Source organism: Raphanus sativus, chromosome 5 (genome assembly GCF_000801105.2).
Source record: "Raphanus sativus cultivar WK10039 chromosome 5, ASM80110v3, whole genome shotgun sequence".
NCBI classification, from domain to species: domain Eukaryota; kingdom Viridiplantae; phylum Streptophyta; class Magnoliopsida; order Brassicales; family Brassicaceae; genus Raphanus; species Raphanus sativus.
This window is the reverse complement of record NC_079515.1, coordinates 29366146-29389245: the sequence shown is the minus strand read 5'-3', so window position 1 is coordinate 29389245 and position 23100 is coordinate 29366146. Positions and strand designations below refer to the sequence as shown.

The 23100-nt window shown below is 32.9% G+C and overlaps 3 protein-coding genes across 4 annotated transcripts; 1 reads left to right on the top strand and 2 right to left on the bottom strand.

The window, feature by feature from the left end:
* The first annotated feature begins 3215 nt into the window (after window positions 1–3215).
* On the top strand, window positions 3216–7746 carry LOC108860436 (serine/threonine-protein phosphatase BSL1 homolog). Its single transcript, XM_056985839.1, has 19 exons — window positions 3216–3399; window positions 3500–3560; window positions 3682–3760; window positions 3881–3960; window positions 4052–4146; window positions 4490–4589; window positions 4684–4753; window positions 4918–5022; window positions 5272–5353; window positions 5514–5630; window positions 5719–5794; window positions 5878–5971; window positions 6039–6277; window positions 6377–6461; window positions 6558–6955; window positions 7048–7123; window positions 7225–7360; window positions 7443–7606; window positions 7672–7746. Exons 1-19 carry the CDS (start codon window positions 3216–3218, stop codon window positions 7744–7746), a joined length of 2316 nt encoding a protein of 771 aa, XP_056841819.1.
* A 1622-nt stretch (window positions 7747–9368) lies between these two features.
* On the bottom strand, window positions 9369–12395 carry LOC108863483 (PHD finger protein At3g20280). 2 transcript variants are annotated; one of them, XM_018637920.2, is made up of 4 exons: window positions 11727–12395; window positions 11576–11645; window positions 11344–11493; window positions 9369–10951 (listed from the first exon to the last, which is right to left on the bottom strand). In XM_018637920.2, the coding sequence occupies exons 1-4, from the start codon at window positions 12147–12149 to the stop codon at window positions 9627–9629; spliced, it is 1968 nt and encodes a 655-aa protein (XP_018493422.1). In that variant the 5' UTR covers window positions 12150–12395; the 3' UTR covers window positions 9369–9626. The 2 variants fall into 2 exon arrangements, with proteins under 2 accessions (XP_018493422.1, XP_018493423.1); XM_018637921.2 differs by having other exon boundaries at window positions 9369–10948.
* Window positions 12396–17025: 4630 nt separating this feature from the next.
* LOC108860933 (pollen receptor-like kinase 5) lies at window positions 17026–19895 on the bottom strand. Its single transcript, XM_018634773.2, has 3 exons — window positions 18962–19895; window positions 18028–18699; window positions 17026–17928 (listed from the first exon to the last, which is right to left on the bottom strand). The coding sequence occupies exons 1-3, from the start codon at window positions 19671–19673 to the stop codon at window positions 17255–17257; spliced, it is 2058 nt and encodes a 685-aa protein (XP_018490275.1). The 5' UTR covers window positions 19674–19895; the 3' UTR covers window positions 17026–17254.
* Window positions 19896–23100: the final 3205 nt, after the last annotated feature.

The following is a 23100-nucleotide window of genomic DNA, read 5'->3' as shown; positions in this document are numbered from 1 at the left end:
CAAATCGTGAAAATATGGAAACTTGTGTGAAGAAGACGTGAGATTTAGATGAATTTGAGGGAAGAACACTTCGATTTGAAGTTGACCCGCTCCGACGAACCTAGATGACGAAGAAAACGTCGATTAAGGTTTTTGGGGAGTCGGATGGAAGAGGAAGACGAGGAGGGAGAAGAGATTTCTTGTCACACTAGGATTTCAGATGAAGAGAATGGCGGAGACGACAAGGGTGGTGAAAAACCCTAAATCGCCATGAGAGGAAGCTCGGCGAAGAAGAAGAAGTAAAAAAAAAAATTTGGGTCGCGATCCCTCTTTTGTTACCCGATCCCCTCTTTTGTTTAATCCTTTTTTTTATTCATTTTTTTTTACTTTTTAAATGTTTTAAATAATAAATCTATTACGAAAATAATTATTTATAATTATAATTCAATTACAAAAATGAGATTTTAAGGGTATTATAGTATTTACAAGAATTAAAATCCTAATTTGACAAAACATCTTACAAAAATCCTAGTGTGACAAATCCTAGTTCAAAGTGTCCTAAAAATCTAATTTTCCCTTTATTTTATTACTTCATTAGAGTTTTTTTTTTTGAACCGATTTTTAAAGGAAAATAGATAAATATGTTTGCGCGCCAGGTAGGGGTCGAACCTACCTGGAATGAGAGTTAATATACTGATTTTTTTTCGAATATAGAGTTCATAATGTATTTTTTTTGAATTGCGACGGTTAATATACTGATTTTTTAATGGAAAAAAATGGAATGAGAAATCTCAGAAATATAAAATTTGAAATTACGAATTATTTTTTAACGTCCTAAAAAAACTAAATGTTCATATTGATTGGTAAATAAAATCTTAAGTTTTTTTTTTGCCAATTATTACATCAAAAGCGTAGTAATTTTCTTGTCTGAAGTATATTTCAGTTTAACCGAATCACAAATAATCAAAAAATGAAAATACTCAGCCAGACAATAAGTTAGTTTAACATTTTTTACAGCTGGTCTTTAATTAGTTTCCTATTCTTTACCAAAAAAGGAAACTTCGAAAATTGTCAATATACTACGTACCAACGGTAAATTATAGAGACAACAACAAATGGAAAATGTGTAGGGTTTACACTATAAATACTTCTCTCTCCTACGTATCTATTCTCCTTCAAATATCACTCTTTTATTTGGTCCCATCTTGGTTCTCCATTCTTGTCTTGTCTTGTTTTCTATCCTCTACTCTCTGTTTAGTGAATCCTCTATTATTATTTTTTTTTCTTAATAAAATGAGTTAACTTGCTTAATAACCAAAACCTGGATGAAAAGTAAAAATATAACATTGATTTTGAAGTTATTAAATAACTAACATTTATCTCATATTTTATCCGATTATATTTCTCCTATTAGCAAGTATCCTGTGAAATAAGGAGAGAATAGAACGTGACGGACAAAAATAAATTACTATTATTTATAATCACCTCACATGAAATGAGCCACGTTACAACTAATTTACATCCTACATATTATTATGTGTAGTAAAATCAGTGAATTAAATAGAAAACCAAACTTTTTCATTCAGATTTTGATTAGTTACTTAGATTCTGAATGGTAACATAGTACGGACAAGCGGATTGGTTAGTAAGGTGTAACTTAACTTAAGTATGGTTTGTGCTAAAAAAAATGCATACTGTGAAAAAAGTTCGATTTCTTAAAAAAAACGGTTTAAAACCAAATGTGAATGGTGATATGTGTAGTGCATAGTTTAACTACAGAATACATATAATATATTTATATTTAATAAACTAAAAAATCAGTAATGCTAATATAAAATTTAATATATATATATATATTAAAAATATTTAATATATCTGAAATATGAATTTAATATGTTATTACTGAGATTTAAAAGTAAACATGTTTTTAAGGTAAAAAATATAATAATAATAATAATAGTAGTAATAATAATAATAACAATTGAGTTGATTGTCTTGAAATAAAAATAATTTAAGTTTGTTATTTAAAATAATAAAAAAATTGAAACCAGTATTAATATTTTACTATTGATATGTGTAGTGCATAGTTTAACTACAGAATACATATATATATTTATATTTAATAAACTAAAAAATCAGTAATGCTAATATAAAATTTTATATATATATATATATATATATATATATATTAAAAATATTTAATATATCTGAAATATGAATTTAATATGTTATTACTGAGATTTAAAAGTAAACATGTTTTTAAGGTAAAAAATATAATAATAATTATAATAATAATAATAATAATAGTAGTAGTAGTAATAATAATAACAATAATAACAATTGAGTTGATTGTCTTTAAATAAAAATAATTTAAGTTTGTTATTTAAAATAATAAAAAAATTGAAACCAGTATTAATATTTTACTATTGAATCTTTATTATGCAATTTTATAAATAATAATAATTGATAATTTTAATCAAAAATACTAAAATAAATAAAGACGTATTAGTCCGAGTGGTAAATGTGTAACAATAAGACTGCCAAAATTGTACTAGTTATCGCTTAAACAAACTTAAATAATCTATGATATTTATTATAGTTCAAAAATAAAATTTAGAATTTATTTGATATATAAAAGTTTTAGCATAATCAAATTTAGAGAAATTGGACTGTATACCACCCAAAATTTTATAATTAGGTAACTAGCTAAAAAAATTGACCAAGATATTCAGAATTTGGTTGTTGAGCAAATTAACTCAATACATAAATATTATGGTCAAAATATTTTAAGTAGATATTTATTATATTTTTTGATATTCCCTAAAATTAATTCATACTGTTTTCTCAAAGGAAAACTACAAATGTTTGTCTAAAGAAGAGAAATGTGCCGCTGACTTTTAAAGTGGTAATTCTGAAAGACCATTTTCTCCTTGAGACAAAAATGTTGAATAACGACCAGCATATGGGCAACAAGCCAGCCAAAGGCTAAATAATGGGCAGTTTCGTAATTATCATTTATCACTTTGCCGTTAAGACACCATCGCTGGGAGGAAACACATCCAAGACATCTGTCTGACTACAAACATCATTATTTGCTTACCAAACCAAAAGGAGACTCGAAACAAAAACAAAATTAAACTGAGCTATAAAATGGAGATGAACCCGATAGGATTTCGACACCGTCTTCCGCAGCCGCATAATTTATATCTCTCAATCTGTAATTCAACGCTATTCCCATGGATAATTTGAACTTATGGCAGTTTCCCCCTCCTCCTTACACAACGAGTACGACGCAGACCTTGTTCAGCACCCAAGAAGAGTTACCAGGACCAAGATGTGGTCATACACTCACGGCTGTTTCTCATCACCTAATCCTTTTCGGCGGGTTTACTTCAGTCCCGAGCGGTGTATCCGATAACAGTATGTCTTTCATTTACTCCCTAATTCTAGGGTTTTCAAAATTGTTAGGGTTTTGGATTTCGTAACGTTTCTGGGACGTGATTGATTTTTTTTGTTCCAGGTTTACCATGTTTAACCAATTCAGTATACTGTCTCAATTCCTTAACCAAGAAATGGAAAAGGTAACTGAGGACATTGATGTATCTCTCATTTTCAGATGTTAACTTGTTTTGCTTAAGGTTTTTTTTTGTTGTAGATCTATAAATCATTTGATTAATGATGTAATGATCATTGATTGTGCAGGCTTTATCCAGAAGGTGAGCCTCCCTCTCCTAGGACTAATCATGCAGCCGTCTCATGTGGCGATGGTGTCCTTATTCAGGTGATTGAAATGATCATTAAAAGATTTTCCTTGGTTAGGTCGTTGATTATTTCATCTAGAGTCTAGACCATATATGTATCTGACTGACACGTGAGGATCGGATATTGTTTTCGTTGGCAGGGTGGAATGGGTCCATCAGGCATTTGTAACGGAGATCTCCATGTCCTTGACATGAGTGGTGAAACGTTCAAATGGAAAAAGTATGGTGTTGTTTATGTATTTCTCTGAGATATATATGCGTACCTTCTATCAATGAAATGTCTTCGCGTTAATTTAATGTACATTGTTCAGGGTGGTGGTTGAAGAGGGTATGGCTCCAGGTCCTCGCTATGGCCATGTAATGGGTTTAGCTGGGGAAAAGCTTGTTATATTCGGTGGGAAAAACGGTACGAAATGTCTATGTATTCGTTCCACTTTGGTTTGACATTGGTATACGTAGGACAAGCATGAGTAGCAAGTCATTAACATGCCAATCAGTGGAGCCTTTTAATCGCATTTGTTAGCATCACTCTATATTTATGTTTCCCTCTTAGAGAGGAAATTTCTCAAACAAATTTTAATTAACATACCAATTAGTGGAGTTTTTAAATCGGATTTGTTAGCGTTACTCTGTATATATATTAATCCTCTCATAACAATATTGCATTTGGTTAATGATTATTCTATTTTTTGTGTGTGAAAATGTCTAAACATTGATCCTTAACACAAGTTTGTTTGTTTTGTCTTAAGGAAATTTGGTTCTCGCCGATACATGGGCATTGAGTACGACTACGAAACCAAATGTGTGGGAAAGATTGTACCCAAATGGGGATCTGCCTCCTGGGAGAGTGTTAGTAAATTTGGTTGATTTTAACTGAAATAACTGCTGTCAATCATTTTGGTTTTGCGTTAACTCTTCTTCATTGTTTAATATTTTTATTAAGGTATGCTTCTGCTAGTACTAGAGATCGTCGTTATTTTGTGCTATACGGCGGAAGGGACCAACATGGGATGGTATATTTTCTTCTCCTGTGTAAAGATAATACAAGTTTATTAGGGCAAAAAGTCCAAATTAAACGTCAAGCGCTATAACTTTTCTTGTAAATTTCTTTTTTTTCTTTCTAGTTTCTCTCTATGAATTATGCCATATACATTTACCCTAATGTTTGCCTTTGCAGCCACTGGGAGATGCTTACAGGCTGGAATCACTTAGCAGTAGTGGCTTTTGGGTGTGGACTCGTAGTCCAGGCTTAGATCTTTCCAAGAGATACCAACATGCAGCGGTCAGAACCAGAATCTTGCCACACCACTTGCAATACACACACATATCACTATCTATGTTTACAAAATGAATTAAAAGGGGAAAGTATCTTAATTGCGTAAAAGAATTATCTCTAGTCTTAAAAGAGATGACTGTTATTGCCTACCGACATGAAATGAGATGCATGACAGACTTTATTCACTGCATGTTGTAGTTCTATATCATTTGTAGAAAAATACTACTAATACAATCGTCGTCTCTTTTTTAACAGGTTTTTCTAAATCCACGATTGCATGTCATTGGGGGTGTGCTGAGTAATACTCGCCAAGTAGATGCTGAAAAAGCTGTTTCAGGTAATATCTAACTAGTTTTTTTTTATATTCCATGTTAAGTTTTGCTTTTGTGTATTTGTTTTCCAATCTTTTTGGGACCTTTACCCAATGGTTAATTGCTGAGTTCTCTTCCTTTGAAAGAAAAAAAGTATGAATCATACTCTGTTTGTTTTTTTTGTAGTGCTTGATACTTCTACTGGTGTATGGATTGATACTTCGAATGAACTTATGCGACGTAGTCTCCATGCTGCTGAATCGGTTGGCAACCGTATATATGTGTATGGTGGGCTTAGAGAAGGTAATTATTTTTGACACTTTTTTTGCATATACCTTAGCATTGGTAATTTTACAGATTTCATTTTCTTTACCATTTTATTTTTGTGTAGGTGTATTACTCGACGATTTACTAGTCTCTGGAGAACTTTTAAGTTCTGGACCAACAGTCCCATCCTATTTGGGGAGGTCATCTATCTGAACTTTTTACCCCCTTTTAGTCTATGCATAATTTGACTTTACAAATCCTTCTTTTTTACTTTATTGGGTAGTTCGCCGGAGACTCCAAGGCCACCTGCGAGTGAAATGAACGATAGTTATAAGCCAAGTTTCTCGAGAGAGAAGTTACAAGACTTGGTTAACAAGGTATGAAAAAAACAAGTTATCTACATCTTCACATACTTCATGCACTTACTTAATTTGTTGATGTTAGGTCATCTCAACCTTGTTAAGACCTCAAACTTGGGAACCTCCTGTCGATAGAAAGTTCTTCTTGAGCTTCCCTGAATTGGCTGAGCTGTGCTTCGCTGCGAAGCAAATCATCGAGCAAGAGCCAACAGTGTTGCAGTTAAATGCTCCAATTAAAGTCTTTGGAGATCTCCATGGTCAATTCGGTGATCTGATGCGGCTATTTTATGAGTATGGATATCCTTCAAGGCAAGGAGATATCTCGTAAGTTCAATACCAAGGATGTCTTTCTAACTCATTATGAAAGAGTTTTGCTCATGAAAAGTCACTGAACAATTGTGTATATATATAATGTGCCTTCAGGTATATTGACTATTTGTTTTTGGGAGATTATGTTGACCGAGGAAAACACAGCTTGGAGACCATAATATTGCTGCTTGCTTTGAAGGCGAGATAGTTTATATAAATCATCTATTGATAAATAGCTCTAATTTATTATTATTGTTATTATCTTCAAAGATGTGTATATGTGTCTTTTGTGCAGGTTGAGTATCCAAAGAACATCCATTTGATCCGTGGAAATCATGAGGCTGAAACGACGAATAGAGTGTATGGCTTTTTCAACGAATGCATAGAAAGAATAGTACGTGTCTGTCTATCTGTTCACAGAATATATATTTTCTACTTGTTCTTGACTAATGAAGTAATGATAATCTTTTTCTATGCAAATCGCCAGGAGTTGAACGATGGGAATCGTGCATTTAAGTTGATTAATGATTTTTTCACTCATCTTCCCCTTGCTGCCCTAATTGAGAAGAAGATTTTCTGTGTACACGGTGGGATTGGTTCCTCAGTATTCACAGTGGAACAGATTGCAAATATGAAGAGGCCCGTTGATATTGATTGCGAATATAATTATAAAGTTATGAAAGACTTATTATGGTAAAATAAAATAACATCCACTTTTCTTTAATTCTTACTAATTTTCCAAGCTTCAGTAACATTATATATATGTCTTCTACATATATAAACAGGTCTGATCCTACAGCGCATGATACCATTTTGGGCATAGGAACAAATAAAAGAGGACCCAATATTGTCTCTTTTGGGGTAAAAGTCGTTCTTTTCTTTAGTTGTCTATCTCCTTTAGTAATTAATAACATTTCAAGCTCGGTCACTAAGGCATGGTGTCTTGATATACGTATATGCAGCCTGATAGAGTCAATGCATTTTGTGAGAGAAATGGCATAGATTTGATTTTAAGAGGGCACGAGTGTGTACTTGATGGTTTCGAAAGATTTGCAAAAGGAAAGCTCATTACTGTTTTTTCTGCTACAAACTACTGCGGTAAATCTTTTCTTTTGTTTATATATATTGAAAACAATACAAACATCGTTTTGAAAATGTATTAGTCTCTCTTGGCAAACAGGAATATTCAAAAATGCTGGAGCAATATTGGTTATTGGTAGAAATTTAGACGTTGTTCCTAAGTTGATTCATCCTCTTCCACCTCCCATCTCACCTGAAGAAAACCTTCCGGATAAAGCATGGATTGAGGTAAGACCTTTGGACCACACTAGGTTTCTCTACCATGTCAAAATGTATAGATCATATGATGAAACATGTTTCGGTTGCTGAGTTTAAGTATTGTTGTATAGGTGGACAGCGAGAGGCCGCCTACTCCAGTTCGCGGGTTTCCAAAGCCTGAATTTGAGCAAGGCTCAACTTCATAAATGAAGATATTCTTTATTGGGAAGTTGCGGTTGAAGAAGTGAAAGCGTTCATCTGCATGTCACAATAGTGTGGAAGAAACTTATGATTTGTCCCCAGCTTTTGTTTTTCTTTTAACTTTCAAAAACTTGTTTTATAACTTTATTTGGCATTGAGGGGAGACTCAAGTTTCTTGGACTGAAGAGACTTAAGTTTCGAAGTTGATATTTTATCGACCATTTTAAGAATAATTTTCATGATAATATTTGGGGCAAATCTTATAAATAGCCTCTTTTTAAATTTTTGTTTTCAATATAATACCAAAATGTCAAAGTGATCAAAGAGGTTTAAATGACAATTCTCTTGGCACTTATAATTTTAATTAATTCTTAATTCGACAATAAATAAATAAAAATTCAAGGAGGAGGCTTAATAGATATCTATTTTCAGTTTTTCAAAACTTTTTGTTTACAATTTTTTTTATTTCAAAACCTTTTTACGTTTTTTTCTGGAAAACAATATTTCCTTAAAAAAATTTAGGAAGACCAAATATACATGATATCTTCTAAATTTGAGTTTAGAAAACATTCTTGAACTTGTCTGATGTCTTCCTCAATTTATAAAAACAAAAATTCCAAATGTAGAAATGTTTTTATAAATGTATAAATAAACTTTTTGAATGTAACTTATACGTATATTTAAGAAACTCTTCTTAAATGTCTCTTCTTAAATGTGTATGTCATCTTACTAATTTAATTTATTTAGGAAAATATTACTCAAATATAACATATCTCAAAAAATTATGAAAATTCTTTAAATATTTATGATATCTTTATATAGATATAAAAAATTACGAAGGTCTTCCGAATATTTTAGGACAATGTTATACATAGTTAAAAATATTTTAGTAAATATATATAACTCATATTCAATAAAGTATTTATTAATATATATTCATGAAGGTTTTACTAAATACACATTTAAAATGTATTTTAAATACATATTATGAAATTTTCAGAAATTTTATGTAAGGCAATATCTTATCAAGACTCATAAGCTTAATTAAATTCTTTGAAGATATTATACATATTCAAAAATATCATTCGAAGACTTTTTTAATGAAAAATCGATTCTTAAAAGAAAAGGAATTTGAAAACAAATTTGAAGATAAATAGGAAGATGTTAGACATTCTTACTCGAAAATAAATTACCCTTATGTTCCTAGATAGTAACATCATTCCTGCATATGTTTTCAGTCGTCTCTTTCCAGAACCGACAAACTCTTGGTGGAACAAAAGTCTTCTGCAATGCTTTTCTATCTTCATGGGCTCTACTTGGTACTTACTAAGACTGGTTGGATTGTTTTTTTCCTCCTGTAGTGAGTTATTTTGAGAATAACAGAGTAGGAATCACTGTGTATGGGTTTACACTTGATAGAGGTACACTTCATACAGTTTTTGGACTTCAACTCTTTTGTTCTCTGGCTTCTGGGCAAGACCATTGGGATTTCTTGAATCTCTTTTATGAGATTATAAGAATGTTTTGGCCCCTATATCTCTTTCAAATTCTTTTCTTTCCTTCACTGTAATTCATTTTGTATGTGCGTTTGATATATCAATTTGTTGCTATTGTTACAGAGTTCGTGTTATTGTAGGTTCAAACTAAAATAAAGTACTTATAAAAAATGTTCAAGCTAAATTACAAAATTATACCTAATTCAATAACTAGTTTAGCTCAGAAAGTTTGAAACAACATGGAACAAAGATCTAGTAATCAACCCTAAAGGTAGATTAAAGACATCAGCACTTATGATAACTTACAATAATACACTAGAAGAACAAAGAGGCTACCTGGACAGAGTGGATGCTCATCTTTGAAACTTTTGTCTCAACCATTCACAGCTTCAGTTTTCCTCTGGATTTTCTGTGACATTCTGTAAAGCCTCTTCGACATTCGGTGTTGTGTTCTCTTGTTGGGAATGATCTGTGTTGGGCTGCAAAGGAGGCTGGGATGGTGAGTTGTCTGGTTGAGATGCTGAATTCTCCTCTTGTGATGATGGTTCCACGGTGATCTTCAGGTCTTTATCTTGGCCACTGGCTGAAACGGATCCTTCAGTAACATCTTTGCTTGGATCTTCTTTGTTCTCTTGTTTTGGAGGATTAGTAGGAGTCTCTGATTGAGGTACCTGTTCTGAAGGATCATCACCCTCAACTTCGTTTCCTACAGAACCTTGTGATTCATCATTAGTATCAACTCCTTGATTCATAGATGCATCTTCAGCTTCAACCCTTTCACTTATAGCCGCTGCAACTTCAGCTTCAACCGTTTGGCTTACAGGTGCTGCATCTTCAGCTTCAACCCTTTCACTTATAGCCGCTGCATCTTCAGCTTCAACCGTTTGACTTACAGGTGCTGCATCTTCAGCTTCAACCCTTTCACTTATAGCTGCTGCATCTTCAGCTTCAACCGTTTGACTTACAGCTGCTGCATTTTCAGCTTTAACTGTTTGACTTACAGCTGTTGCACCTTCAGCTTCAACTGTTCGATCCGTAGCTGAAACTACAGTTGGTTTTGCTGTCTCAGGACGTGGCATTGCCTCTTTATTAACCTTTAGGTTGATTTTACCAACCACCTTCTCCGCGGGTGACTGAACTTCACCTGTACTAGAAGACATTTTCGCTGTAGTGGCGCTTCTCATTACACGACCATATTTAGGAGGAAAAGACTTGCCGCTGTACAACTGCACACATCTTGAGCAATGCCATTCAGATTTAGGAACACCTTTTATATTGTTAGCTTGTAGACATTTCAAGTGATATCCCTTTTCACAGGCATCACAAATCAGCAGTGTCTCTACTTCGTTAATGGTTCCTTGGCACATCTGGCATGCCATTGCTTTGCTCATATACTCTCTTGAAGGTGGATTCCACAAGAGATTCTGTTTCGCCCGCGGTTGCAGAACCTTGTGGACAATCTTAGCGATTTCAGCATGGTGGTTGTTTCCAAAAGGTGCAGAGGTCTGACCATAAGTCACTCCTTTCATCCCTGGGAATGCACCTGGCTGAGTTTGAGGCATGAATGGTCTAAAGCTCGGATCTGTGACTCTTGAAGAACTCGGAACATGAACTTTGCTCTCTGATGGAGTTCCAAATGATATGGTGGAGGAACTGGGATGAGGTTGGGCAGACCAAGGTGCAGCATTCCCATAATAATTTCCAGCAGGAACTGCTGCTTCACAAGAAGAAATAATAGTTTACTGATACACTTATCCACAATCAACCAAAAAAATAAATGACATGACAGCTCAAATTCGACAGAAAATGAAAACCTAACACACGTTTCAAATTCTCAAAGAGCACAGCAGAAACGATAAACAGAGTCAGAGAAAAGATACGCAAAGGCATAAAAGCCCAAGTAAGCTTTTCTACAGACAACAAAACTTAAAAACACTGAAAACTGGAGGGTTAGGTTATTAAATTCAAGACCAAGTTTGTAGACTAATAATAATAACAACAATAGCAAATCAACCAACAAATCCAAGACAAAGTTGGAGCTAATTCTTGGAGTTGATGATATATTCCCCCTCCTTGGAAAACAAAAAGGGGATAAGGTCAAATTACCTGGTGCCTGAGTATGCACATCCGGCTTAAACTGTGGTCTTATCGCTGATGCATCCTTAGCGAAATGGGTTCCACTTGCATTAACAGCACTACCGGATACCTTCATTTCGTTATTATTAACCCACTGATGTCCCATAGAAACATTACTTGCTGCAACAAACAAAAAGAATATACAATGAATGATAGATTGTCATTAAGTAAAGATGGTTATATAAGTATAGCCAAGTCATACCCGGAGTTAAATGACCTGGTGATGTATAGGTAGTGGATGCTGCTACTGTGCTCTTCTTCCCTTCTTCCATCTATAGACCAAACATTAGGGACAAAAAAAAACAAAGTCTTTAATCAAATAAAGGAGGCAACTTTTGCTTGAAAGCACAAACCTTTCTCTTGCCAAGAGATAGCTTCTCGGAGATGGTTAACTTGGGAGCTCGGAACCCTAATCTCTGATCCTTGAGCTTACAATTCAAACCCAGATCTTCAATCACAGCTCCGACAGCATCCCTACCGACGATGTCCTTGGGAGAAAACTCTTGACACATGTCCACCAGCTTCGATTTAGCTTCGACCATCAGCTCAATCTCCAGTTCCGTCGGGGGCTTCCCTCCTCGGATCCTCCGCAGTGCGGATAAGACGAGCACGATCTCGGCCACTCTGTTCACTTCCTCGTCGAATCGCGGCTTCTTCGACGGTGGTGGCGGAGGAGGTGCGGCGGATTCTCCCTCTCCGTTCTCCTCTGCATCGCTATTTTGTTTAGTTGCCGGAGTCGCTTCGACGGATTCGAGATTCGTCGCCGCCGCATCCATCCTCAGCGTGAAAGAGAGAGGAGAGAGAGAAAACCCTAGAGAGATATAGAGAGAGGGAGATCTGGGAGTTTCCTCGGAGTTTTTAAAATTTTGAATAAAGGAAAATAAAATCGCGCAAAACCTAATTTTCGCGGGTAAAAATAAATTTGGGGGAAAAGATTTTGAGGACAAAATAGGAGTCGATTTGCAGCAGCAGAAGGGGGTTTTTTGAGCGAGAGGTGCCGGAGCGTGGTGTTTCGGCTGGCTATTTTTTAGAAAGTATAAATATTATACATTAACAGCTGTGCAATTGTTTTTGGGCTAAGAGTTGGGCCTGTAAAAATTGATGTCTTCTTTTACAATGTAGCCCCATGTACTTCTGTTCTTTTTTTTCCGGCAATGCAGGCTATGTTGGAAGCTCTATACAATTTGAAAAAGTAAATGTGAAGATGACATTTAAAAAGAATTTAGAACATCATTTCACAATAATTTTGGGGGTTTAGCCAATTATAAGAAAATAAAGTATATTGAAATTGATAATTGTATTTATTGAAACCATTTTTTTTTTGAAAAAATACTGAAACTGTTTTGTTTCTTGTGAGTTAGTGCATTTTAGTGTCATCTTTTTTTTTTAACAAGCATTTTAGTGTCATCTATCTAGAGCCTTCCGTTTTTTTCCCTCAAAAGAAAAAAAAACTATTTAACAGCTCTGCTTGATATTTATGTAAATAGGGTGCTTATAAGAAAAACACAGAAAATTACATAATTGAAAAAGTATTTAGTTTAACTTATTTCTTTATTGGCATAAAATATAGGATTTTTTTTCCTCTAAAGGATATAGGATTTTGTTTACAGAGTGTTCTAAAGTTTGACAGTTTAACTTTCAAATATTTAATTTAAAACTAAATATAAAATTATTCAAAGTATATTCTCTTATTTGTTGTGATGACTGAAAAAAGCACAAAAATTACAAAACTTGAAAAACATTTTATTTTTTATTGATTTTTGTAAATAATTTGGTTGTCAAACTTTGTTATCCAGTTTGACAACACATGAAATTAAATAGCAGTTATGCCTTTTTGCCAACACGTGTATAAGATATAGGAAAATGTTGCGATGGGCGTTGACCTTTAGGAGGTTCTCCTTGGACTTGGACTATATGCAATGGGACCGTTGAATTTTAGTTCAACTGTTGAACTTCTATGATAAATTTGTTGAAAAAATTAAAATGTTTATGTGGATTCAACTGAGCTGAAACTTTTCAATATGTTAGAAACACAAACAATGAGATCCACAAGTAACATATGTCAATTGGTCAATGAGAAAGAAGAGAAAGAATGATATATTTGATATTTTTTATCTTCCTAATTGTTGGTCATTAGTTTTTTATAAATAAATTGATTTAATTTTATTTTATATCAAAATAATTATCTTTCATATTCTACAAATAGAAATTTGTTTTAATTAATTTGGATAAAAAAATTAATACATAATTCTATTATTTTTAGTAAACTAATCTAATTTTTATTACATGCAAAAATATAAAAAAAAACATTTTTAAAATTTATTTATTTTAATTTGATTGTAATTTATTGTTTATGTTAATATGTAGATATATTTTATAAAATTAATAAGTGGGATGTTGAATTTTATTAAACAAAACTATTGTAGAGATTAAAAATGAAGCGGATGTTAAGTAATGAAGTGGAAGAAAAAGAAGATGATGTTGATAGTTAAAATGAAAAATGAATGTCTTGAATATACAAAACCATTGTATTTGGTCTTAGAGCATCTCCAACAGACTCTTATCCCCTTATTTTTTGAAAGCTTTTGCATTCTAACAGATCTTTATCCCCTCAAATTATAAAGGGGTGAACAGTAGACCCTCAAATTTGAGGGGGTACTGTTGAGGCCCTTAAAACACTATTTACTTTTCACTTCAGTCCATACAATTATATATGTTTGACAATAGCATGAATAACTTTTTATATATCATATTTTAGTATTTTTCGTTATATTTTCTTAAAACTATCTGGATTAAAATTATTTTATTAACATTTTTATACTACTTATAGTTATATTTAATTATATATTTATTTTTTTCTCAAAAATATTTTATTTTAATATGATTCAAATAGTATGTTATTTTTATTTTTGAAAGTTTAATGATTATTGTTAATTATTAATAGTATTTAGGACTAAAGTGTAAATTGTGAATTTTCTAAAGGTAAATTTGAGGGTGATTGTTGGAAAACCATCCCTTCATCCCTTTAATTTAAGGGTGGACCCTATTAAAAATGAGGGGACTTATTAGAGATGCTCTTAGAGTGTGATTGTATGTCAACAATAGCGATAATATATTGGCGAAATAAGTCTTACTCTGGGTTAAACCACTGTGTAAACGAATCAGATTAAAATGTTTAATAGTTTTTTTTAATATGTTTACTCTCGTCACTGTGTAATCAAAGGGAAAGTAGCCTACCTTTTAAGTAAATCAAATAACGCCAGATAGAGCTGGGCAAAAAATCCGAATCCGATCCGAAAAAGTAGCACTGAACCCGAACCGAAATTGATTAAATATTCGAATGAGTTCAAAATTTCGGTATTTAAAGAACCGAAACCGAACCCGATCCGAACCGAAGTATTTTGGGTTTTAAAAATATTAAAAATATTAAAAATATATAAGATACCTTTAAGTTTTCCAAAATACTCAAAAATATATGCAAATAGTCAAAAGTAAATGTTTAAAATAGCTAAAATATACTGAAAACACCAAAAATAGTTAAATATCTATTGATTCTTTATCTAAATATTCAAAGAAAACCAATTTATATGTTAAATTAAGGTATTTTGACATATATGTTATGAAACTTTATATGTAATATATTATCTTTCTTATAAATTTTGAAAATTTAAAGTATATAATGAATTTTGAAAATTTAAAAACATTTTAAGTGGGTTATCCGAACCCGAACCGAACCCGCAAAGATCCGAACCGAACCCGAACCGAAATTTAGAAATATCCGAATGGGGCTGAAATTTTTGATCCCGAAAACCCGAAACCCGAATGGACTGAACCGAAACCCGAATGGGTACCCGAACGCCCAGCCCTAACGCCAGATGTGACATGTATATTTTACTTTATCATTTATTTACTCTGTAACTTTTTATCCCAGTTACTCTACTTTATTTTTTATTATTTACTCTAGTGTTCATCAATCATAACCTTAATATCTGAATAAACGTCATACAAATCGTCTTTTAAAGATGAGATATTGAGGTTGATTGATAGGTGCTGTAACTTTAGATTTTTTGTTTTTGAAAATAAATTGTGAGTTTTTTGCTTTGTTTTTAATTTTTTTACTGTAGATTTATTTTCAAAACACTTAATAAAAGCTATAGAAAATTGATTTTGAAAGCTTATATATTTTATTTTCTAACTTTTTTGTTGTAGCTTTACTTTTAAAATGTAAAGCATGATTGTTTTGAAAAATTACTTTAGAAAGAAAAATGACGGTCCAAAACACATATAATTAAATTTTGAAAAATTACTTTAGAAAGAAAAATGACGGTCCAAAACACATATAATTAAATACTACCAATCAACCCCATTGTGTGTTCGAATGATGTACTAGGAGAAAAACAGTTCATCCACATGTGCAGTTCTCCTGTCCAAAACTACCATTCGTATTTTTCTGTTTTTAAAAAGTAGTTAGCAGGAAATTTGCATGCAGCTTAATATTTTTTGTTTTTTTGGTGGAAAAAGCGGGAGATCTGCATGCAGATATCACCAACAAACATTTGTTGATGTTGATATGATTTTTTTCTTTTTTGACCAATAAACGATTTTTTACAAATTACAAACATTGAACTTTAGAATTTATCTATTTTTATAAATAATTTTTATTTTATTTACAATTTTAACAATACAAAATATTATTCTCTACTTATTTTTATTTTTATTTTGACAAATATTTTTTACATTTATTTAAATCATTATATTTATAATAAGTATTATGCAAATATATAGTAATGTATTTTAAATATGTATACTAATGGAAAATATGTGTATTTTGTTAAATTCTAATGTTTTCATATTTTGATTTTAAAATGGTAGAAAAATGGTTTTAGAACAGTAACATGTAAATAAGATATTATCTTTCTATTTTTCATATAATTTTACATTTATTAAAATTATTATATTTATATAATATATGTTAACTATAATATATATTATGAAAAGTATAATAATATAATTTAATATGTATACTAGTGGAAGATATATATATATATATATATATATTTCATTAAATTTTATTGTTTTCATATTTAATTTTAAAATTGCATAACATGCTTTTAGTGTAAGATTTATTGTTGTGTATGTATTATATTTCTATATTATATGTTTGATATATTTTATTGTAATTTTATTATTTAAACATATAAGTTGTTTATTTGAACTCTTTTATCATTCAAAACTATAATATTGTTTGATCTGGTTAATTTCTTTTGCATAATCCGCTTGATTCTGCACATGTTATATTTGATCTGCATGATATGTTTGATCTAGAACGCTCGAACTGTTTTTCCCTTTCATAACATATCTAGTGTTAACACGAGATTTATTTTTTTATCAGCACTTTTCTTTTGATTATAAACATCCTAATCTCAAATTCAAAACCCTTTTTTACATAAATATTTTAAATGTTTCTAGTACACATCTCATTTTTCTGAGAAACAGTTGTGAAAATATTTTAAATGTTTCTAGTACACATCTCATTTTTCTGAGAAACAGTTGTGAAAGTCTAACCTTTTGAGAGAAAGAACGATCACTCCACAAATGCTAATCGCTAGGACCAAAGAAAAAGCACTAAAGCTGATGATGATGCTATAAAAGTTCAGTTTATGATGAATACTAAAGCTGACAACGATGGTGATATACAGATACAAACTATATACATATTTGTTGGTCCATTAACTGCTCATACATTTTTCTTGATAATCTGCACTAACAACAGAAAGAAGAACAATCAATCTATATGTTCTTCTTTTCTTCTCTCCGGTGAAGCTACCACGGCACTTTTATACATTTTCAAATGATTCCTAGAAATAAAATGCTCGAAAACTCATCGATTCAACGAGTCATCATCGTCCCACAACATGGAAGAATATAAATCATTATTCACTCGATGATCCATAGAACCAAACTCATCATCAGATTCTCCTTCTCTCAACATCTCAATCATCTCCACAGCTTCTCTCATCTCCATCCTCCTCTCTTCTTTCTCCTCACAACATTTCAACCCTATTTTCAACAAATTAATCATTTCCCCTTTACAATTCTTCTTCCCGTCCATTTCCTTGTCAAACACGTCACATGTTTTCTTCTCCTTAACCATGTCACTAACCCAAGTCACAAGACTCATGTTTGGATCATAACTTTGCGATAAGTAATTCTCAGGGAATCTCCCTGTCAAAACCTCCAATATCAACACACCGAGACACCAAACATCCGTCTTCTTTGTTAAGACTTGTCCTTTCGCTGGTCCATACTCTGGTGTTTTGTATGCAGTCATGAAGTTATGTGCGTGCTCTGAGCCCATCACCGGTCTTAGAGCGTAATCTGTTAGCAATGGCTCGAATGATTCATCTAAGACCACATTTGATGACTTTATATGACCATGAGGAATCGTTAATGTTGGTAACTCGTTGAACAAGTAATATAAACCCTTTCCAACTCCTTTTATGATCTTTAAACGTGTGATCCAATTTAATCCAGGTTGATCCGCTGAATGATTAGCTGCAAAAACAAAGAACATAGAATCCAAATCGTTAGTATAATAAACTGGTATATTGAGATGGAAGTTTTTGAAATGAGTAATGTAATGTTTAAACATACTATGAAGATGGCTTGCCAAGCTATTATTAGGCATAAACTGAGTGACTAAAAGCTTCTCTTCTCTCCGGTAATAGTAAGCAACGAGAGGCAATAGATTCGGATGGTTTAACCTCCCTAACCTTCTCATATGCTCATGAAACTCATCTCTTCCAACATTGTTCATGTGTTTATACCTCTTCACGACCAATGTTTGTCCGCTAGATATTGCTGCTTTGTATGAAGCACCAAAAGTTCCACTACCAAGAACTTCAGCTGAAGCTTTAAGAAGATCTTGAAGACCAAATCTTGGAACGTTGTCCCGCACAAACAGAAGCCTGCCTCCTGGATCAGCCGTTGATCTTCTCCTTGCGTGATTCACAAGAGATTCCGCGGGTTTATTGGTCCTAACCACTGGTTCATGATAAGTGTAGCTCTCTACACTTTCCTTACCAGAGGAAGAATACAAGAAATTTCTTCTTCTTCTTGACTGAATGAAACAGAACACAAGCGCGATGATCACTAGTAGTATGCCAAGAACAATCATAATGATCGCTATAGTGCTCAAGGAGCCAGTGTTGCTGCTCCCCTGGGGAGGACTAAGAGGAGGACTAGGACTTGATCTTGGATCAACAGGAGCTATTGGAGAGGAATCAGAACATGGACTTAAGGGAGGACCACACAAATCTTTGTTACCTGCAAAACATAAAAAGTATTCATGTTAAGCAAAAAAAAAATCTTATCAGAAATGAATAATGGATCCAGATTCATTTTATTGTATGTATCTATTGCATATTGCCAAATTTGTTTAGAGCCCTAAGCTAATATAGAAAAATATATAAACAATGAGAATATATTATGAAAATTTTAAGAAATCATATATATTTTCCCTAACCAGCCGTTTATGTGGCTTCTATTCCATGAGCCGACACCATTAATACAGAACAATGAAATGTACCTGCAAAAGAGCCTGGGTCCATGTTTTGGAGGCTTTCAGGTATCGGTCCAGCGAGGTCATTGTTCTCAAAGCTAGCTAACTTAAGATCCTTCTGTTTGAAATGTGGTATTTGTCCTTGAAACTGATTACCATTTAGCCTCACCTCTACAAGCCTTGGCAAAGAAGCTAAAGAAGAAGGAATTGTGCCACGGAAGGCGTTATTAGCCAGCAAAATCTTCTTCAAATGTGGCATATCTTGAAATGCAAGAGCAGGTATCTCCCCCGAAAACCGGTTATTAGACAAATACAAGGATCTCAGCGAAGTAAGCCTATTAATCTGAGGCATTGGTCCGTCGAATTCATTGTTCATGAAGCTTATGGTTCGTAGAGTCTTCATAGGAACCAATGGGTCGAGGTCTAGTTTCCCGGTTAAGCCGAGTCCCTCGAGTTGTATCCCCCAAACGTAATTGCTACAAAGAAGACCGTACCAATTTGCGTCGTTTCCTTGACATGGTGATGTTGATGGATCCCAACTAAAAAACACCGAACCATTTGCTAATGTATCTTTGAATCTCAAGAGACAATCTGCGTCTGAATCTGGCACAACCAATTGAGACATTACGACCGGACATAACAAGGTGATGAAGATGATGATGAGGACAATGCAAGAATGTAGATTTTTCTTTGAAGCCGTGTTACACGCAAGCATAACCGGGTTCTCCCAATTGCGCATTGCGGTTACACACGCGATGGAATCAATCTGATCTCTGTGAAGGCTTTTTTTGTTCTTGTTGTTCCGTGAAAGCCAAGCAATTGTATGAATGAAAAGAAGGAAGAGCAAAACCTACCAAGAATAGCCAAAGCACGAGTGTGTAAATTGGCAAAGATGTGATTCTTTTCTCCCCTTTTTCTTTTCTCCCCTTTTTCTTTCTATTGCTATTAGGTGCGAGAGAGATCTTTGGATAACCATTCAATTATCTTGTTTAAAGTTATGTATATGTAATATCTTTGTTGTTTTCGTTTTAGGTAGTTTATTGGTAGAACAAATTTCAAGAATTAGCCAATAACTGGTAGATTATTATATATTGTATCTGAACTAATTGAACAATGTGTTATAAGTTAGAGTTTGTAGAATTTTTGAATTTTTCTTTATCACCAATTACCTTACAAAATAAATAATATTCTTTCTGTTTTTAAAATATTTTTTGTAATATTTAATAATTTTGTATTTTCATTATGTAGTAGTGCTAAAGTATAAATTTAATTGATTGGATTTTTTGAATTACTATCGGTTTAAAGTTATTGAAAGTAGTTAATCATATGAACCCAATAATGTATTATAGTTAGAATTTAAATTATTTTATTACTCTTTGGACATAAAAAGAGTAATAGTTTGCTTGATATTTTTACGGTGATATTTTGTTTGGCTTTATCATTTCAATAGAATTACAATATGTATAGTGACAATTTTTTATCTTTTTTGATACATAGGGCCTGATTGGTGTAACCACAACGATTGCATGTACGGTTGCGGACATTTGCGGTTTTAAATGTTTTGAGAAATTTGTATGACTGGTATATGGTTAGAAATTGATGTATTTGCGAGATACTTATGACTGGTTAATTACCAAATGTAATAGCTATTAAATAATAAATTAATAATATTTATTTATTATAAAATTATAAAAATCATAATATTATAATAAATTTAAAACTATATTTATAAATTATACTATTAATTTTTTAAAAATATAGAAATGATTTTTAGTGTTTTATAATATAAATTAAAATATAATATATACATTTTAATATTTCTATTATTTCAATTTAAACTTTTATTGAATATTTTTATTTAAAACAATTATCTTTCCGTAATCGTCAGAAACTGGAAACCTAGTTAAGACCAATTTTTGATTTAAGAAGTTTAGAATAGTATGGAACGATTTATAACGTTTTTTTGATTGTTTCAAAACATTAACAAACATTATCAATCGTAAAAATGTGTTCGTGGGTGATAATGGAGAAACTAGTCATGTCCATAGTAATATTATGCACACTCAAAGACGAATTGTGTTTTTCGTTAATTCGTTGTAAAGCGCATTAACGACGAACTGATAACGAATGCATGCGTCGTTAACCCTAACTTTTCTTGTAAACAATAGTACGGAAAATATTTGTTTATATTTAATAGTCTTGTAAAGAAACTATAAATGATGATGACTTAATAGTTTATAGTACCTTTTTGAAATTCTGTGTGACCGCACGAATTGTCGATTTGTCGCAACTCGGAAGAATTGATTTTTGGGAGAATTACCAATTGTGACTCAAAACTTGGAGTCAAACCCAAAAGAGTACCCCAACTTGGGTCAAAGGCAAAAGTAACTTAAAAGGCTATTGAAATTACAACTATCTCCTTGTGAACAAACAAAAAAACGGATTTTTTTTTTACGTTTCTACCCCTCGCAAGTCGTCTGTAAACAGACGACTTGAAAATAAGTCGTCCAGACGACTTTAAGTTAAGTCGTCTGGACAGTTATTCTTAAACATAATTTAAAAATTTTGTAAAAAATATTTTGATAAGTGAAAAATTGGAATTATGTAATTAACATATGTCTTAAGAGATATAAATTAATATATAACAAATTTCAATTGTTTTCAGCCCAGATGAGTGAAAGTAGTGAGTCATGATATTCTTTAGTTTATGTTTCATCAACATATGTTGTAGTATTGTATGTGTTCTTAGGGTTAGATTTTGGAAAGCATTAAAACCGTTTTTGAAAATTTTTAAAATTACCTAGGCGTGTTCGTTTCTGTGTATAGTAAACACTATTGAAGTATAATTTGATTTTATAACGTGGTTAGTAAGTTAATTTAGTCATTTTAGTTTAGGGGTTCATTTTAGGGTATTGGACGACTTAATATTTAGTCTTCTGTTCCCAGACGACTAAATATTAGGTCGTCTGATGTACATTATCAGCCAGAATAAGTCGTCTAAACCGGACCAAACCTTAAAGTTTACCAATGTACTTTTAAAGCTAACCGGATTATTTACCCAATATATAAGGTGATTTTTTTTTTTTTTTTTCATTTTCCGCGAACAGAAACCCTAACAGTTCTCTCTCACCGGCGATATCAAAGGCGATTCGAATTCCCACTATTTCCGAACAACCATCGTTCTCAACGTCGGCTATCTATCTCACTTCATTCTCACCGTTGTCGCCGCAGCTTCTTCTAACCCTAGCGCCGCCGATTCCTCTAAACCCTAGCGCCCCCGCTTCCACTATTTCCGAACAAACCGTCGCCCTCGCCACCGTGCTCACCAACGTTCTCACCGCCGCTTACTCTAAACACTAGCTAGCACCGCCGTTTCTTCTAAACCCTAGCGCCGCCGCTTCTTCTAAACCCTAGCGCCGCCGCTTCTTCTCTGTAAACCGTAGCGCCGTTTCTCTGTAAACCCTAACGCCGGTAAGTCATCAAACTCGTGGAAAAGATGAACATAAAACGTTGTCTCTTTCAATTTACTCATTCTCACCGTTTCACGTTTATTTTTTCAGATCTATAACCACAATGACGAGTACTCGAACTCCTTCTGCGACTAATCAGGTCCGCTTGAAATTTTTCTACTGGAAGACTTGTAAGTAAGTCGTCTGGAAAGTCTTCAACCTGGACGACTTAGTACGTCCATTTGGAAGACTTTCCAGACGACTTAAATATAAGTCGTCAACTAAGTCGTCCAGTTGGACGACTTTCTAGACGACTTATATTTAAGTCGTCTACTAAGTCGTCTGGAGTAACAATTAAGGCGTGATTGATTTAGCTTGTGTTCTGACTTCTATTGTTGTCTTTGATTATTTTGCAGACAAAAAGGATGGATATTCCAGAACTCCCCCGTAGGTTATACACATTAGGGGAAGAGCCAGAACCCCACAATAGCATTTCGTATCATACGGATAACACGAAGTTGCATACTGCTCTTAGGGAAGCTCTCACTGATGCTGAATTTGAAGAGCTCAAGGAGTCGAGATTGGGAGTTTTCATCAAGTTCAAGGAGCAGGGATTTGGTTGGGCTTCAAGGCTGGTTCACCACTTGCTCAGTTTAAAGCTGGACATTAAGAAGAAGTACGAGATGTGGTGTCTCGTTGGTCCAGAACCTGCGAGGT